General features: G+C 36.7%; 1 protein-coding gene across 7 annotated transcripts in view; it reads left to right on the forward strand.

The window, feature by feature from the left end:
• KHDRBS3 (KH RNA binding domain containing, signal transduction associated 3) overlaps positions 1–19,704 on the forward strand; it is a 199,504-nt gene that overhangs the window by 74,704 nt on the left and 105,096 nt on the right. For all 7 annotated transcript variants that reach the window (XM_055116978.2, XM_055116976.2, XM_008955444.4 and 4 more), the window contains exons 3-4: positions 9,945–10,061; positions 16,063–16,209. In XM_055116978.2, coding sequence (XP_054972953.1) covers positions 9,945–10,061; positions 16,063–16,209 — 264 coding nt within the window. The remainder of the gene's footprint in view (positions 1–9,944; positions 10,062–16,062; positions 16,210–19,704) is intronic.

Here is a 19,704-nt window from a genome sequence, read left to right on the forward strand (position 1 = left end):
GAATCCTGAATACTAAGAATGGGGATTTATTTAAGTAATCATTGTGTTAGTGGTCAAATTATTAAACTTAAAATGTCCCATTGAGCTAATAAAAGTATTGATGGGTTCTTTCAAGAGGATAAAGGGAAAATAAACCTTGTTTGTTCTCCCTTTGTATTTTTGTCCTTGGGCAGGAAATAGGTAAGTGTAGATTATAAACTAAAGATGTTCTTTGAAAGCTTTCGTTCTCCCCAGTAAAGTACAGAAAGCAAGTGCTTGAGTGGTGTTCTCCAAAGAGGAGTGCATGCTAATACATTTGGGAGCTGGGAAAATACAGTAGAACTTCTATTTATGTGTAGACTTCTGTTATGTGTGTGTACACACACGGAGTGGTTTTTTGTGTGTGAGGCATTATTCTAAGCACTTTACTATTAACTCATTTAATCTTTATAACATAAGATAGACATTATTATTTCCTGTTGACATGTGAAAAAAAATGGAAGAACAGAGAAGTTGAGTAACTTGCTAAAAGTTACTAAGTATCGGGCACTTGAATCCTAGAAGTCTGACTCCAGGGCCTATGCTTTTAAGAAATTAAACTTTATTAATATTTAGTGCATGGATTAGTACAGTACCCTTACATGATTCATCTAAGTCCAGTTATATGCACTTTGAGACAGTATCCTGAAGTGAAAGGGGCTATTCCACAATGCAGGTCTCACAAAGGTATTAGTATTAGATAAACAATGTGAATTTATTTCGCTAGATGTGAGTCCGAAGTAGAATGTAAAATGGAGGATATAAAGAATTTTTTTTTAAATGTTTAGATACAGTGCAAGGTACAGTTCTCAATTTACATTGGTTGAACTCAAGATTTTTTTACTTTATGATGGCGTGAAAGCAAAACACCATTTATTAATTCATTTGCTTTCAGTGTACTGGGGCATACAGCTATTTATATGTGCCTGGTTGCAGATTTATGGATTATGTTAGCTAGTTTTAATTAAACATGTCCTCCAGTGGGCAAATATTACTGCAAAAGACACTGTTAATTAAAGGTTGTAGATAAATACAATCTAAATTAGTGGCAAAACCAGAGAGCTGATCCTTCTTTTGTGCCTAGTACAACTCAGCCTTATAAAAAGATTAAAAACAACTATGATCCAGTTGGATATGACAAGAACAGTCTTCTCAGTTGGAGCTATTTCTCTACATATGGTAGTGTTAATGATGAATCTCTTGGCCTAGATAAGTATTGCAGTATTAACCAGTGATAGAACAGGCATATGATTTTTAGATAGATAAATGTGTGTGTGTACACACACACAGTACCCATTGAAGGAGCAAAGGTGTAAATGTGGGTGGGGATAATTCTTACATTGCCTAACTTAAGACTGTGGAATATTTGAGGTAATAACCTATAGGTAGTATTTACATTTGCTGTCACCATGGAATGTACTGATGGACCTGCTTTATGGCCTTCTTCCTTTCTCACAGTTTCTTAGCTGTTAAACTGATTTGAGATATATACTGATCCTCACTTACAATGAGGTTTTGTCCCAATAAGCCACTTGTAGGTTAAAAATATTGTAAGTCAAAAATGTATTTGACACACCTAAGCTACTGAACATCAAAGCTTAGCCTAGCCTACCTTAAATATGTTCGGAACACTCAACATTAGCCTATAGTTGGGCAAAATCATTTAACACAAAGCCTGTTTTATAATGAAGTCTTGGATATCTCATGTAATTTATCAAATATTGAACTGAAATTGAAAAACCAGAATGGTCGTATGGATACTGGAAATAAAGTTTCCTACTGCACGTGTTTTGCTTTCACACCATCATAAAGTCAAAAAATCCTAAGTTGAACCATTGTAAGTCGAGAACTGTCTATATCTTGTACTGTATCCAAACATTTTTTAAAAAAATTCTTTATATCCTCCTTTTTACTTTCTACTTTAGACCCACCTCTAGAGAAATAAATTTACATTGTTTATCTAATACTAATATCCTTTATTTTACAATTCTTCTCAGGTGTTTTTTTTTTAAACATTTTTAGATAAACACTTAGAACTTAAGCTCAATTACAAGTCCTTGTTGGCCAGTTAGACCCCATATACCAAAAATGTGCTTCCTTTCATCTCCCTGTGTGGTATATTCTAGGTTTTGTTTTAATTAACATCTTGGGTAGTGATTAATACTTTTGGGGCATTAATTTCAGTTGGCATTTGTCATTCACTTTTGTATGCATGAAATATTCCTTGCCTGTCATAAGTTACATGCTGTTCTAGACAGTCATTGAGGTAAAAAGATGAGTAAGACAGGGTTTCCGCGCTCAGAGAAATCACCACCTTGCTTCCCAACTTAGGAAAAAGAAGGCAACAGGCAGGTAGCTAGCCAGGCCTTAGAAAAGACCATAATGTTTGAGGGTATTAAAATTTGACTTTTTGATCAGTGACTGCTTTGTCATTTTTATCAGTGGTGTAGTGTATATATTGTGCTCTGCCCCAATGACCATACATGCAAGCCTTCAGGCCCTGCGTGGTGCCCTTCCCGGAGTTTGTCTGACTCTGCGTCTCGCTTACCTGATTGCATGCAGCAGAATTGACACAATGCCAGTTCCAAGCCTGAGCTTTAAGAAAGACTTCTAGCTTCTGCTTTTCTCATCTTGGAAATCAGACACCATGCACAAGCCTATTCACGCTGAGGCTGCCATGGTAAATGGAAGCTTAAGATACTCAGGTGAAGAAGAGTCAGGCAAACCAGCAGGAACTAAGGTCCCCGCTGACAGCCACCACTAACTCATGAGCCTGTCTGCCCCCAGCAGTGCCGAAGTTGCTGAATTGTGAGCAAATAAATAAGATGGTTATTTTTCAAGACCATTCAATTTGGAAGTAGTTTGTTATGTAGTAGTGGATAACCAAGATAGCCTTTAAAGTGGAACTTTTCTGTGCCTAATTTTCTCATTTGTGTGAAAATCAGTTAAGGTTGTGTGAAAATCATATAGTTTATACCTGTTAATATACCTGTTTATTATATTAACTATAATAAATTATTATATATAGTTAAACTATATATAAACTATTATATATAGTTTATACCTGTTACTTGCAAATAGGGACTCATAATTTCTGTAGAATATAGTTTGTTCTGAAAAGAGTTTTGATGTCTTTAATTGAATATAACATTATGTCTTTATGGGATAGAACAGTTATTATATATTTATATGTGTGTTGGGTCAAGAAGTTTAACTCAATTGCAAAATGCTGTATAAGAAATTTTCTTTTTTTATCCTATGGGTCACTTAACTTTGCAGAATGTGACTTTTCTTTTTAAATACCAGAAGGTATCCCAGTCCATTTGTGCTGCCGCCATGAAATATTTGAGACTGAGGAATGTATAAAGCACAGAAATTTATATTCTCACAGTTCTGGAGGCTGGGAAGTCCAAAGTCAAGGCACCGGCAGGTTTACTGTGTGGCGAGGGCATGGTCCCTGCTTCTAAGATGGTACCTTAAACACCGATTCCTCCTGAAGATTAGGCTTTTGTTCAGGAGAAGGACATAGGATAGGTGGCTCTGGGCAGATTTCAGCAATCCCTTATCCCCCACTATCTCCCCAGGGGAAGTGGTTTCTTTATTTTCTTTAATTTTCTCTGTCAGTGCCTGGGGGTAGGAGGGATTTTTTTGCAGAAAAAGCTTTTAAGAAGGTTTCAACTTTTCTAATTGGGTGGTTTCCAGGGCTTCATACTCTCATGCTAGCCCACCCCCAGATGAGCAAATGCTTGAGTTTTATTCCTCCCTGTAGATTCCTGGACAGAGATACCTACAGGGAGAAATAATTTTTGCCCATGGACTTCAGTGTTAATTTGCTTTCTGTCCAGTTTTTTTTGTTTGTTTGTTTAAAAGGTGGATGTGACGTTCCTTCCAACTCTGTACTTCTGAACTGAATGTGCAGTTCTTGGAGCACAGCAGTTTTGAGAAGCTGAAAGAAATCCAGAATGGCTAAAATTAAAAGCAGAAATGTGGTGAGGCTAGAGAGGTGAGCCAGAGCTAGCATGCTTCGGAAGGGCTTTTCACAGCAGTAGCAAAACACTAGCACTCAGGTTCGCAGGACAGTCACATCGTTGTATTTTAAGCAGAGGTGTAATATGGGCAACTTGTGTTTTAAAAAGACCTTTCTGTTGATTGAAGGAGATGGAAGTGGATACAGAGAAAGGACTCTACAGTGGTCCAGAGAGAGCAGATGAGGGCCTAGACTAGGGTGGTTGTGGGAGGACTGAAGAAAATGGACAGATTTAAGAGATGTTTAGGAGGTAAAATCATTAACATATAACTAATTAGATCATTAACATGTATTAAACGCCCTCTCTATTCATGTTGGAGAGATAAAGCAGTGAACACACAGGCCTAGTCAGTGCCCTCATGCAGTAGGTGGCAGGCTTCAGGCTTGAGTTGCTGCGAAGACAGTGGCACCATTTGCTGGGCTAAGGGACTCTGGAAGAAGAGCATGTTTGAAGCTATGGTGGCGGAGTTTCCAAGTTCAGTGTTGAGTGTTGTGTTAGAGGTCAGTAAGATATCCCTTTATTATACTAATCAGCTTTTTGGTGAGCACTCAGTTATGGGAAACCTTTTAATGGAGACCGTGACAGGTTCTTGAGATTTAGTTGTTTATGAAATGACAGCTTAACTGTAATTGCTCCCCAAGGAACAGTGTCATGTCACAATTATAGTTTAGATCAATTAAAGCTAGTTCAGAAAGGCGCTTGGTCTTTACCAGTGAATAATATAATTATTGTAGCTTATACATCATGCAGTGAAACTCAGATATACTTACTATATGTTGTTATACCATCTTCATAATCACTTGAAAACCAACTCAGGGTATGTGACTTTTCCTGATTAGTGGAAACAAGCAGTTCAGCTAATCTTTAATGGAGAAAATAATGGGACTTTGGATGGTTTGTGTTTAAAAATGTAACATTTGTGTGTCTGTGAGAGATACAATAATTGACATCTGGAGAAAAATTATTAGTCTTAGGAATGATAATTTGTAAATTTGTAAAATGATAATTTCCATGTAAGTGAACAAATAAAATTATTAATGAATATTAATATTAATAAATGAATATGTATTAATGGACAAATGAGGTTATTTATACAAATGAATATTAAAATGTATTTTCTTATTTCTTACTGTCTTGCAGATATAGTTTTTAAAATAAAAAATCAGGACATGGATAAGGGGAGATTTTATTTGAAAAGGTGACTGCAAGACCACAGAAAGGGACTATTGGCAATAGGGAGAGGGGATATTAAAAAGGGAGAAAGCACTGACCATGAGAACTGTAAGTTATATCTCAGAAGTCAGGCAGAAAAAGGCTTTCCTTTCATGGGTGAAGTGATTGAGGCCAGAATGGTGTGGGGCAGTGCGATGAATGGGTGGTAGTGGCAGGATGGGACAGTGATCAGAGAACACTACCCTGAGCTTGGCCTGTTTTCCAAAGGGGCTTTTGGGTGGAGCTTGTCTGCTAGTTCAGATTGAAGATGGGTCAAAGTTCAGGGGTCTGGACAAAGGAGAGAAGTGGAACCGAAGTTTAACTAACTCAGGACATATGTCTTTTTCTGATTGACCAGTGGAAACAAACAGTTCAGATAATTTTTAAGGGGCAAAATAATGGGAATTTTGAGGGTTTGTGTCTGTCCTTGCTGTAGGTAAATAAAGGGTCCTCTGTGAGTCTTATCTAAGTTATGTGGGTAAGAGTGGGCCTTTGCAACAAGCACTTTCCAGAAACACAAAAGGGTGGGGAGATTTTGTAATCATCACTGTTTTTAGGTGCACAGGGCTGCTCAGGTAAACTTCAACATTGTCACCGTGCTTAACACTTTATCTGATATTTTATTCTTCATAATGACCCTGAAATGTAATGACTTTTATAAGCCACACCTGGTAAATGTGAAACTGAAAACTAGAAATGCTGAGAAACCGCTGTGTTCACATTGCTGATAAGATGAGGGCACTGTATGATGACACCCCTTCAGAACCCATAGCAAGTGGGACATCAGGAGGTGTTATGGGACTAATGGCAAAGAAGACAACTATGCCGCTTTCGTTGTTTATTATTTATATCATCCAGAAAGTCCAAAATACATACTCAGTCCATCTATTGGTTAGGCCTTTTCTTGTTGCGAATACCGACTATGACTAGCTTGAAGGATTTTTTCTTTAAAAAAAGGAAAACAACAAAAAACAACAACAAAAAAAACCTACCTTAGGGTGTCCTATAGAATGCGTGGAGGAATTGAACTTGCAAACTGAAAAGACAGTAATAAGGGCTTTAAGCCTAAGAAATGGTCTCTGGCTTTTCCCTCTAGCAGTATTTCTTACCTGGGCCACAATTGACATTTTAAACAGGACACTTTGGTGAAGGGCAGGACCATCTGTTTCTGATGCCTGACATAGGCCTTTGCCCCTGAGTCCCAGTAGTGACCCTAGTCATTGTGACAACCAAATAAACATGCTAAATATTTCCAAGTGTCCCACAGGGAGGTGATGCAACACCTGCAGTTTGAGAACCTGCCGGAGCAGCCAAGCACATTACCATTATTGTGACTCAGCTCTCAGGACATTCAGTATCCACATAATCAGTTCTAAATTTCAGAATCTCTTGATTTCCAGTCAAAGGCCAATTCCTCGGCCGATCTGGGTGGCCTGGGCCAGGTCATGCCATTTTCAGTGTGGTGGCTCCCTTGGTAGCCTTGTCCCACTTGCCATAGGTTCTGAAGGGGATGCAGTTCCACAGTAGGTGGGTCTTGTTCAGATAAAATTGTATATATCCACAACAGTTAAATTCATCTATTTATTACTTACTAATTTGGCATCAAGTATACGCAATCTGCTGGCTGCTCTCTTAGGTGATTTTCTTATACTTTCTTACTTAATTCATGCGACCTGCACCCACAGTAGGTAATATGGTCTGTGTTTTGTGGATGAAAAGTCTGAGACTCAGGAGGCTTCATTTGACTCAGGAGATAGAAGTAACTTGACTAGGGAGATACATGGTTGAACAGAGTTGAGAGGAAAAAGAAGGGAAAATAAAAGTGTTTCTGGTTGTCACAGTATTCATTTATGTACTTTTTGTGAACAAAACACTAACAGAAGTTAAGTGGAAAAAAGAAACCCCTAAAGGTATATAAAAGTCATATAAAATGCTTTTTCTTTTTACCTGGAATGCTGTCAAGTGACCTTTAATCAATCATATCTTTCTATGGACTTCAGATTCTTCTGTATAAAATTAGATGTTTGGATTGGATGATTTCTAAAGCCTCTTAATTTTTATCACTTGGGAACTATTTGACCTAACTTAAGATGCAAGATAAATATGACTATTTGACTATCAAAATTTATTTTTGCTCCATTTTTGAAACCTATTAAAATAAATATAAATGAAATAAAAAGGCATAAATTTATGAAGATCACAAGAATGGGAGAGTGAGACAACAATAGGCAAATGATGTCTGTAAAATTTTGGTGCTTGCAAAATAAATAGATAAATGGTAACGGAGACCAGAGAAAGCAGAACCCTGAGCTGGCAGACGGGGAAGAATTCAACCAGAAACATGTTCATTACTGTGGGAAAACTCGAGAGCGCTCAGGAATTGTAGGTAGCAATTACTGTAAACGTGGATTTATGGATTAGAACTGACAAGAGTAGACTTGGTTGAAAGGTATAAGAAGTAGTTAGATCACAAGATGTTCTCATCTTATAAAACCAGGCATCTGCCCCTCCACACTCTAGCAAAAGACCAGAGGTTTCCTGAAGAGGTTGAATTGGACAACTGTGAGGCTCCAAGATACAGACAGATACAACTGAGGATGAGGGTGAGATATCACACTGAAAATGAGGGAATTGTTTCCTTTAAATAAAAGTGTGCGTGCTTAGTGATGGGATTCCCAGTATTCTGGCAGCTGGGCTTACACCTCCTCTTAAGAGATTGAGGAGTTTCTCTTCAGGGAAGTGCCTCGCCCAAGTGAAACGAAATACAGATACTGATATTTCAGTAGCTCTTGATAAAATAACTCAGCTGCCATATTTGCAATGAAGACTACTGTTGCCAAGTCCCATGTATGAAAACACAACTTCCAGTCAGCAATCCGGAATTTTTAAGAACAGATAGTAGAGGATTACCAGACATCTGAGGAAATCCCATAAAAGAGAAAGAGACCAGCCCACAAAATGGGGAAGGGGAGACTCTTGGAAGAAGCAGATACTTTAAACTCCAAGGCGGGGACAGGCTGCTGTCATCAATATCTTCAGAAAGGATGAGAAATTTAATTGTTTCCACAAAGTATAACAAAACACCATAAAGAAGAAACAGCTTTAAGACAGTCCTATTCGTAAACATTTGATAGCAAAAATGAAGGAATCAGTAGGTATATAGGAAATGTATTTAAATTCTCCAGAAAGTAAAACAGAGAGACACAAATAATAAAAGAGAAATTTAGAGATAGCAGTCCATCTCAGGATGTCCAATGTCCAAATAATAGAATTTTCAGAAAGATAATAAAAGTAAATGGGGAGCTAGAATCAGGTGGGATTGTATGGGTCAGTACCCAGTCCCATTCTTGCTCCCCATTTACTCCACTTTTTCACTCTGTAGTAGTATTAGACTTTGTAAACTCTGCAAGTATAACTTTTATATTTAAAAATATTTTACGGAAAATGGCATTTTAACAAGCAAAAAATAATTACATGCAAAGATTAAAAATATATATTTGAGTTTTGGTTGAAGACCAATGAAATTAAAAGTTGGAAGGAAAAAATACCACTTAGATTTTTTAAAGTGCTAAGTACTTATTTCAGGAAAATTACTTCAATTGCCATAGTTAGGTAAATTGAGGAACAATTTTCTCTCAGAAACAGCAGCACAGCAGTGGCATGGATCACGGAAGAAGTGGCTGCTATGTGAGTTTGTAATCAAGCATCTTGCCAAGGCGAACAGCTTCCTCCCTGCTGATTTTCTATTTGGTAGCAAGAAGTAGTCATGATTTACCTTAATTATAGCAAGGCTTTTAAAAATTGTGTGAAATTCCTGATTTTTTTTTTTTGTATTCAAGATGTGTGTGTTGAGTGTCTGTTATCTGGCAAGCATTGTTTTAAACAGTTTATTTATACTGACTTATTTAATCCTTAGAACAGCCCTATGAAGGTAGGTCTTGTTGTCATTCCTATTTTACAGATGAAGAAACTGAGGTATAGACAGGTTAGGTAACTTGCCCAGGTTTACTCAGCTGGCAAACAGAAAAGGCTAGGTTTTAAATCATGGTAGTCTGGTTACAGAAGGCATACCCTTAATTAATTCACTACTATTCTGCTTGTTAAGGAACCACAGACATCTAAGTTTAAATAAATTGCCCGCATTCCCATAGCTAGTTATTTTAGAAGCAATGAATTTTATTGTAAAGCTTCCATCAGCCACCGAATGCTTAAGAACTCATCTAAGCCAGTCCTCTCATTGATTGAATAACTAGATCTAAGGGCTGACCAGGTAGAAGAACCAGGTATTCCACAGTGACCAGTCTAGTGCATATTAGAGACACCTGGTGTCATTTTTTCTCACCTACATTCTCATCCTAGAAGTGTTCATTCATGGTGATATTTAACGTGTGCTGAAACTGTTAGGATAGCAACCGAGGAATTCTGGGAAATTAGCTTCATTCACAGTTGTGGAATATAGCCATCACTGAAATAAATATAAAGAAATATATCAGGGTTTTTTATTTTACGTTTAGCCCCGTTTTATGTGGTTTGTGGGAAACATCATATTTTAATGCATGTAGCAGGAGCTTAAATATTTGCCATTAATCAATGATGTGTAGCACACTACAGTGTTTCTTAACATTCAAGATTAAGAAATTACTTTCAGATATAAATACTACAAATTTGGTTGTTTATTTTTCCTAGTTCAACTTTGTGGGGAAACTTTTGGGTCCACGTGGCAATTCTCTGAAGCGTTTACAAGAAGAAACCTTGACAAAAATGTCCATCCTTGGGAAAGGTTCCATGAGAGACAAGGCCAAGGTAATATTAATTATAGAAAACGGCTAAGTTGTGTATCATGTTATATTATGTGCTCATATATTATCCACTGTATTCATACATAGTTACATAAGGGGATGTATTTGTGATACTGTTTAGAAAATTGAGTCACTCTGGTCAGCTTCAGAATATGTAGTAACTTAAACCTGCATCTGTAACCTTTATAGTCATACATTAAATAAAAACATAATACTTAAAGTTTTGATTGCAGTTGTAATATGTCACCTTGTAGGAAGTAAGGTAATATTAAAATTATCATGAAAAGAAATAAAAGCTATCTATAGTCTCATCATTACTGTTTGCATTTTAGATTACTGTTTTTGGAGTCTTTTTTTCTGTGCAGACCTTACATATAGTTGAGTTTATAATGTATATGCTTTTATTTCTTCTTTTTGTCTTTTATTTGATATTGTGTGCATTTTAGAATGTTACTAAAATTGATTTTAAGTGTTTTAGTAATTGCTTATTGTTCTAACACGTAATTGTTCTACTTAGATGTATTCACATTAATAGTCATGGTTTTTAACCAGCTAAAAATAGTGTTATTTTTATTGATCATTTTCTTAAATATGCCAATTCTGAAAATTTTCTCATATCATAATGTGTGTCACATTGTTCTCTAAAGACACGTGTTGTTTTCTCATTATTAAAAGATTTATATTACTGAGAACCAAATCTACATTGAGTGATCACATACCGTGAAATGTTGAACAATGATATTTTAAACACAGGTGATTTAAACACAATCCAACATCCTCACAAAAAAGCTATCTAAACAATAGCTTTTATAATACAAATGGCCAGTATTTGTTTATTCAGCTGCTACTGTGAGTCAGGCACTGTGTGAAACATGTTACATGCATTCCTTCATGTTATCCTTGGAAAAATGATGGGAGATAATATTTTCTTCATTTTACATGTAAGGAAACTGAGATTCAGAGAACTTGAGTATATTATCTGGGTTAATTTGAGAATTTTTTTTTTTTGATTAACACGGTTAATAAAACCATGGTTTTCTGACAACAGCACCCGTATATTTTCGACAGCATTGGAAAACATGACATGTTTCAGATTTGTGTGGGATACTGTTTAAAAGTACAGATTCCCATACCTCTACTTGTTTAGGGTAGAAACTCAAAATGAATTTCAGTAGGTGTTTGAAATGATTCCAGTGCATGGCCTGGTTTTGTTAATTACTCACTAAACATTGCTGTCTTAAATTATGACTTCAATTCTCTGACTCATCTATTCTGGCAGTAGGAGAAAATGAAAACATATATTTGGCCAGTTGGTCAGAAATTATGTGTATTTTGCAGGAAAGTACTCTACCCTTGCTGATATCTTAGTTCACGCTCTAATAAGGCCATCTGGTAATGGGCTGCACAATATGAGCAGTGAAACCCACAAGCAGGATTCCACTGTCCCACTTATTTAGTTTGTTGTTAAGGGGGTTGGTCAGAACCACTGCTTGGTCAGAAGCAGTGTTTTGTAGCATACAGTGGTAGTTATCAGGGCATCCACCATGAATTTTACAGGTAGAAGGGAAACAAAGAAGGCAAAGCTTTATCTGGATTGTATGCCCGAGTTAACAGCAAGTGCCTGACTACCCATATAATGAAAGGGATCCTAAATATTATCAGCTTGGTGTCAGGGCTTGGTGGGCCTTCCAGATGATATTGTCATATCAAGGCTGTCTGCTGTTGGCATATTGGACACACAGCATGTCAATAGCCAGTGATCCTTTTTGAGGGGAGTCGGTGTTATGAAGTAATGCATGACTTCCCTCCTGGCCACCGTGGCCATTTTGCTGATGAGCACCTTGAGTTGCATGGAGACTGCTGGGGATTAAGGTGCTCTAGCATCTGCTGCAATGAGTCCCCTTGACTACCTGGCTGAATGCCGGCTCTGCATTTGCATGGGACACCCTGTTTTTACATGATTGACCCTCTTTTCCAGATCACCCATTCACTGGTTCTTTCATTTCTATGTCTTTGGAAATCAGTATGGTGATTCTGCAAGTGGCTGATTGTGTATATTTCATCAAGGCACTCAGGAACCAGGGAGGGGAGTAGCATACATTGTGGATTTACAATCCACTGAACCCACTGTCAGTGGACTGGGACCAGAAGTCTCCTTACCTTCTAATCCCATAAGCCCCACTCTGCTTGGTGGCCCTCAGTAGAGTGGCATTAGGTCAGAATCAGTTCTGTTAATTCTCAAACTGTCTAAGTGTTTCCTCTGCTCGGTGTAAAGTCACTCTAGTAAAATGTCCGAGATCCTTGCTGGGATCTGAGATTCAGAGAATTTGAATATATTATCTGGGTTTATTAGAGAGATTCATTGTTTTGGGAGGACTAGGAGGAAGCTCACACACTAGGAAATATCATAGTTACTGTATGCAAGCAGCCTTTTCCCTGGGTTTAACATAGCTCTCTTATTCTCTGCATGTTTGGTTAAGCAGAGATTGATTGTAGGCCAGGAGATGATAAGGAGGAGGAGTAGTGAAGCATGAGAATTGTCATCTCCCTTCAAGGAACTACCTCGGCTGTGTAAGCAACATGGGAAAAGCATCACCAGGCAGCCTTTTGCCGTGTGGAAGGCTCTGTGGCATTTCAGTATTTGAGTACTCAAAGTTATTTGAATCCTCCCAGATGTCAGTGTGTTCTCAGGTTTAATTTATTCTTAGGTTTTCACTGTTATCCAGACACTGTCCTGAGTCTCACATAAGAGACGGCTGGGCATCTGTATTGTTATTCACCCGCACACAGACTTGAACTCTGCACCTGTTTGTTGGCCCTGTCAACCTGTGGCTGCAAGCGGTGCACCCTAGCTTACTTCTGGCTCTTTGGGCTTGAACTGATAATGTAAAGCCCCAGTCTGTCATTTTCTCTCTAAACTCTTTTCCACCAGCTTTGTCTATCTCTTGTCCACCTGTACTCCCCTCCCCATTTTTGTCCCATACTGTGCTGTAGCCCCTGTCACATGATCCATCAGTCATTCTTTCAAAAGCATTTTACTGAGGGTGACCACAGATGATCATTTAAGTAACAGGTTTGCAACTTAAATGGATACTGGCCAGTCATGGTGGCTCATGCCTGTAATCCCAGCACTTTGGGAGGCCAAGGCGGGGGGATCACCTGAGGTCAGGAGTTCGAGACCAGCCTGGCCAACATAGTGAAACCCCATCTATACTAAAAATATAAAAATTAGCCAGGCATAGTGGTGCACGCCTGTAATCCCAGCTACTCCAGATGCTGAGACACAAGAATTGCTTGAACCCGGGAGGCAGAGGTTGCAGTGAGCTGAGATTGAGCCACTGCACTCTAACCTGGGTGAAAGAGCGAGATTCTGTCTCCCAAAAAAAAAATAAATTAAAAAAAAAAGATACTACTAGTATCCCATCTGCTGTATTATAATCAGATTGTCACTGTCTGAATTCTTGAATATTGATTTCAGTTGATCCTTTTTACTAGTTTTAGTTTTCAGAAGTTATCAGTTAATATGTTTATTTCTAAAGAGATTCCCATTACTTATTATTTTAATCTCATCCATTTAGATTTTCAGAGTGTTCACTATTAAAATCTAATGTGAATATAATTTTTCTGCATTTATTTGCTACGTTTATGAAGTTATGGGAGTCATTATTGATGTATATCAGTTGGTTACATAGCATAATAATCATGACAGTGCTCCGGTCTGTTGAGCCTTCAGCTTGTGCCAAACTTCATGCTGGATGTTTTGCCTGCATCATTTATACTATACAATAATAGAATAAATGATAGTGATATAATAATTATCATTACTATATTTATCATTTACTGAGTGCTTATTATGTGCAAGGCTTCATCCTAAAGACGTTTTGTTTGTTAACTCCTTTATTACTATAACAGCCTTATGAGATAAGTACTATACTATTATTTTCCCACTTAAAAATCACCCCTTTAAGATGAGGGTAATGTAATCTGCCCAAGTCATACAGTTAATGTTGGATTAGGGGTTTAATGCAGAATTTCAACATCTGTGTTTTTCTCCAAATAACACATTGCCTGTCATCATTAATCTGTAGAGTAGTTTGGTAATAACTCCCCTCTCTGTGGGATTGTACCCTGGCTACAGCTATGATAAGAAATCCTCTCTGTCCAGCTTAAGTTTGTGATAGAAATAAAAATGCTTGAATAAGAATGAACAATTATAATCTTTCATTAACATCATTATTTTGGTACTCTATTAGAAAAGGATAAGTGTTTGTTGCAATAATTTGTGCTTTCAGGGATGAATTGCTGTACATAGAATGCAATTTTTAAAACTTGAGCAATGAGAGAGATTCAGATCAGATGGTTGAAATGTTCTGATTAGAACAATGAAGAGTTGGCATAAGATAATGTTTTGTATAGTCAAAACAAATTTCAAAGGAAATTTATAGAATATTATGGCAGCTTATATTTACATATATTCCCTTATATTTTTTCCTTTCATTCAGTTTCTGGCCTACTTCTATTAATGTGATGGAAGCTAGAATGTATTGGTGCCTATTATATGTTAGGCAGTGTACTAGGTAGTATATACACTGCCTCCTTTCGCCAGCATTTATATAAAGCTGTCCCTTGTATTCTCAGTAGTTCTGCATTAATATACATGTGCTACCAATAAACAGATTTTGCAAATTAAGTATTGGATTACATACAGTCTGTCTAAACTCACATGGCTAGTGACTGGCATAGCTGAGATGAAATTATAGCTGACTAAATCCCATGCCCATTTCCCGCTCTGTGTATTAGTCTTTCTTTTCTTTGTAAGAGTTCAAATTAGTCAAGTAACAGAAGTTGAATCCTTCAAGGGTGAAGTCAAGGGCTATGTGCCTCTAGCATTTATTTTATCATTGGCCTCTTGCTTAATTGTGAAATTAAAAGGTGGTATTGCCAGGAATTCCTGGGGTTCTCTTGGTTATGGGATAGCCTTTTTGAGAGACTAGAAAGATTTCTTATCTTTTGGAAATTAGCCTCAGATTCCTGTTAATCTTAATCTGTCTGATACTAACATTGGAAACAGAGACTAATGGAAGACCCAGATTCTGAAATCAGGACCTAAAATTGAAGATTAGTTAGGAAAAGGCAGTGGAGCAAAATCAGTAGTTCCTTAACCATCTGGTTTTTTCTCCTCCTAGTTTTCCTCCTGCACTTCCTTATGGAAACAAACAAAGATTAAAAACTTTTGTCATAATTATGTAAAATAATGTAATAAAGTCTTTCATTTTGTTTTATTCACTGTTTTATTCTCGGATAGAATATAGTGCTTGGTATGTAGAAATGTTTTTTGAATGAATATGTGAACGAGCAAATTGACATAGCAATGAATGAATGTTTAATCATTCATTCAACGAATCTTTGTTGAACATCTGTATACCAAGCACTTCTCTAGACATGGAAAATGCATCACTAAGCAAAGCAGTCACAGTGTCTGCTCCATGGTAATCACTTTTTACTAAGAGAAGATAGAAAATAGACATTTTTTTAAAATAAGGTATTTCAGATAGTGATAAGTGCCTTGTACCAGCATCACAGAGACGCACACAGCCAGTGTAGAAGTGGGCACGTGATCTCAGCCAGGTTGAGAAGCACAAAAGAAGCGTGGGCAGTGGCTGCGGAGGGTTGAGCAAAGGAGACTGGAGAAGGTGAAGACACCCTAGCAGCGGAAGTGAGCAGATGATGGGGCTCCTACAAGTCAGCGTCTGGAGTGGGACATTATGTAGCAGCAGTAGGAAGCCTTTGAGTGTGTGTAAAAGCCTGGGAATATCAGGATCACATTTATAGCTTAAACCTTCTTTTTTAGAGTAGTGTCTACTGTTGCATGAATTTTCTGTGACAACCGCTTGCCAAATGGATTGTTTTTATTTTGGGGGTTAGTTTTTATTTATTTATTTATTTATCTTTCATTTCTTATAATGACACGTTTTTAAATGTGATTTCTTTTTTCTTTTTTCCAGGAAGAAGAGTTGAGGAAAAGTGGAGAAGCGAAGTACTTCCATCTCAATGATGATCTCCATGTTCTCATTGAAGTGTTTGCCCCACCTGCAGAAGCTTATGCCAGGATGGGACATGCTTTGGAAGAAATCAAAAAGTTCCTCATCCCTGTTAGTACCATTTTTCTTGATAGTTAACTTGTACTTTAAAGTCTTTGCTTTAATCCTTGATAATTCTTGTCTGTAACTGTTATTTGCATAGCTCCTTTTCTGCTGTAAAGCTGTATGGACATCACCTCAAGTAGACCTTACAGTGTCCCTGTAAATTACTGGGCATTATTCCTTATGTATATATGAGGTGTTAGAATTTCAGGAAGATTTAATAATATGGCCAAGGTTACATGGCTAAAAAACTTGCATAGCACAATCACTAGTTCAGGTTTTGAAACGCTTTTCCTACGATTTTATGTGACACTGTACAATTTTTTTGTTCTCCAACACAAAACCATTAGTGCCTCTGTGTGCCATGCACAGTGCTTGGTGTTGGCATGCAGACTTGAATAAAAGCAGTCCCTGCCCTCATTTAGTATAATATAATACGTAATTTAGAGGAAAAGAGAAACATCAACAGATGATTTCAGTACAACATGATAAATATAACAGACATAACCATAATGAGCCCAGAGGGGATGGGCTATTTAGCTAGCTTCTGCCAAGTATTTTGGATGTTTTGTTAAAAATTGTCTGTTTTAACCCTTTCAGACACCTTGACATTGCTAAGGATGTGACAATTTAAAGGGAATACATCTCTACCTCTGTTACGAAAGTTGATTTAAGTCTTTTGTGTGATTTGTATGCTCTTGATAAAAGGACTTTTTATGTCATTTGCATGCTCTTAATAAAAAGAATCGTAAAGCATCAACACTTTGGCTCTGCAGACAATTTATTTTAGAGAAGCTGACACATCTGCCAAGTAGTTCTCTGGATAAGACTGTCTTTGGTTATCCCAGGTTAGTTTGGTGGATTGACTTACATACTACAGCACATGTACTGTGATTATATTATCCGTGAGGAAAACAATTATTATATTTATAGGGAAAGGATATTTAAATCACTTTTGCCTTTAAAAAGCCAGGACATAGAATTGCATTAAGTATGTAATAACCTGGGAACTGAAATGGCTAGTATTTTCTTTAGTTCCCATGAGCAAATATGACAATCTATTTATTCTTTTAGTTTAAAAACAAAATTTCTAAGGGCTTACTATGTGGTAGGCAGATGTGAACTAATAAAATACATGATCCCTCATGGAGTTTAATGGCAAAGTCAGATATGAGTCAGTTTTTCATATAAATGACTACAAAATTGAAACTATGGCGAGACCACAGCTAAGGAGAGGAGTAAGTTTTGGTGATCATGCAGTGTGGACCAGGCAGTGCAGATCTAGCCAGGTGAAACAGATTCTCTTTTCCAAAGATGGCTGCAGTAGCACCATTTATCCCATGACCCTTACAATCCTTCCCCAGAGGTAGACTCTAATTTACCTCACACAGAATCTGGACTGGCCAAAAGAGTCTTTGCCTAATGAAGGTCACCAGGATTTTCTACTGTTTTATTTTAAAAATTTTTCAGTATTCTTTCACTTAAAATACATTTTGAGTTAATTTGTATATTTGAGGTTAGTCTCTAAATTTATTTTTTTCTAGATGGATGTCAGTTGTCCTAGCACCATATGTTGAAAAGACAATCATTTCCTCATTCAGTACCTTAGTACCATTGTTGAAAATTGACTAAACATAAATGTAAAGGTTTATTTCTGCATTCTCAAATTCTTTTTCATTGATTTGTATGCCTACTCTTAATGCCAGTAGCATGCTCTTAATTACTTTAGCCTTAAGTAAATCTGGAAATCTAGGTTGTGTAAATTGTCCAACTTTGTTCTTTTTCAAACATTTTTTGGCTTTTCTGGCTTCTTAGCATTTTCATATGTGTTTTAGGATCAGCTTCTTAATTTCTATTAAAAAAAAGCTGGCTAGGATTTGATAGATATTATATTGAATCTATAGATTAGTTTGGGGATAATTTTCATCTTAACAATTTTGAGTTTTCCAATCCAGGAACATGAAATGTTTCTTCACTTTTAAAAAAGATATTTTAAAAATTTTCTCAACAGTGTTTTATAGTGTTCAGGGTGTCAGCCTTTTCCTTTCCTTTTGCAAAATTGATTTGTAAATATTGTATACTTTTTGATACTACTGTGAGTGCAATTTTTAAAATTTCATTTTCAGATGATTACTAGTGTATAGAAATGCAATTGAGTTTTGTATATTGATTTTGTATCTTGTGATCTTGCCAAACGTGTTTATTAGTTCCAGTGTGATGTTTTTTAATAGAATCACTACAATGATTAAGTGGAATCCTAATTAGTGGAATACAGGAGCAAGTCATCTGTGAATAAAGACAACTTAACTAGTTCTTTTCCAATATGGATGCCTTTAATTTTTTTAATGTAATGTTGTTATTCTATTCTATTCCATTCCACTCCATTCCCTTCCTTATGACACTGACTAGAACCGTCAATGCAGTGTTGTTTTTAAAATTGGAGGGGAAAGCATTCAGTCTTTCACCATTGGCTATAGGTTTTTTTTATTGCTACCCTTTGTCATGTTGAAGAAGTTCTCTTATATTTCTAATGGATGAGAGTTTTTATCATGAATAAATGTATAAACATGGGTATTGAATTTTGCAAATCTTTTTCCTCCTGAGATGATTGTGTGGTTTTATTCTCCTTTATTTTGTGAATAATAGTGTATTACATTAGTTGATTTCAGATGTGAAGCCACATTTGCATTGCGAGGATAATTCCCACTTGGTCATGGCATGTAGTCTTCTTTATGTGTTGCTAGATATGGTTTACTAATAGTTTGTTAAGGATTTTTACATCTGTAATTATGAGGGATATTGGTTTGTCACACAGTATTTTTCTGGAGTCTTTTATATTAACTTACACTATTTTGGGTGCCCTTCATTTCTTCCTGTGGATAGAGCTGCCATATGGTATTATTTCTTTTCAGCCTGAAGGTTTTTCTTTAGACTTTCCTGTAACCTAGGTCTGCTAGCAAAAAGTCTTTTGTTTTTCTGGGAATGTCTTTATTTTACCTACATCCTAAAAAACAGGTTATATAATTATTGATTGATCGTTTTTGTTTTTTGTTTCTCCAGCACTTTGAATATGCTACTCTGCTACCTTCTGACCTCTGTTATTTTTGATGAGAAGAGTCATTAATCATTTTGCTGTTCTCCTGTGTATAATCTGTTGTTTTTCTCTTGCTGCTGTCAAGATTTTTTCTGCCTCTGGTTGTCAGCAATTTGGGTGTGATGTATGTTTATCCTATTTGTTGGCTAAGCTTTGTGCATCTATAGGTTTATGTTTTTCATTAAATGTGGAAAGTTTTCAGCTATTTAAACTTTTTCTGCCTTTCTACCCCCCACCACACCCCCTAATTCCAGTTACGTGTATGTTGATACACATGCTGGTGTCTCATGGATTTCTTACATTCAGGGTTTTTCATCCTTTTTTCTCCATGTACCTCAGACTGGATAATTTTAATGGACTAGTCTTCAAGTTAACTACTTCTGCCAGCTCATAGCTGTTATTGAACTCCT

Source organism: Pan paniscus, chromosome 7, assembly GCF_029289425.2.
Source record: "Pan paniscus chromosome 7, NHGRI_mPanPan1-v2.0_pri, whole genome shotgun sequence".
Classification (NCBI taxonomy): Eukaryota; Metazoa; Chordata; class Mammalia; order Primates; family Hominidae; genus Pan; species Pan paniscus.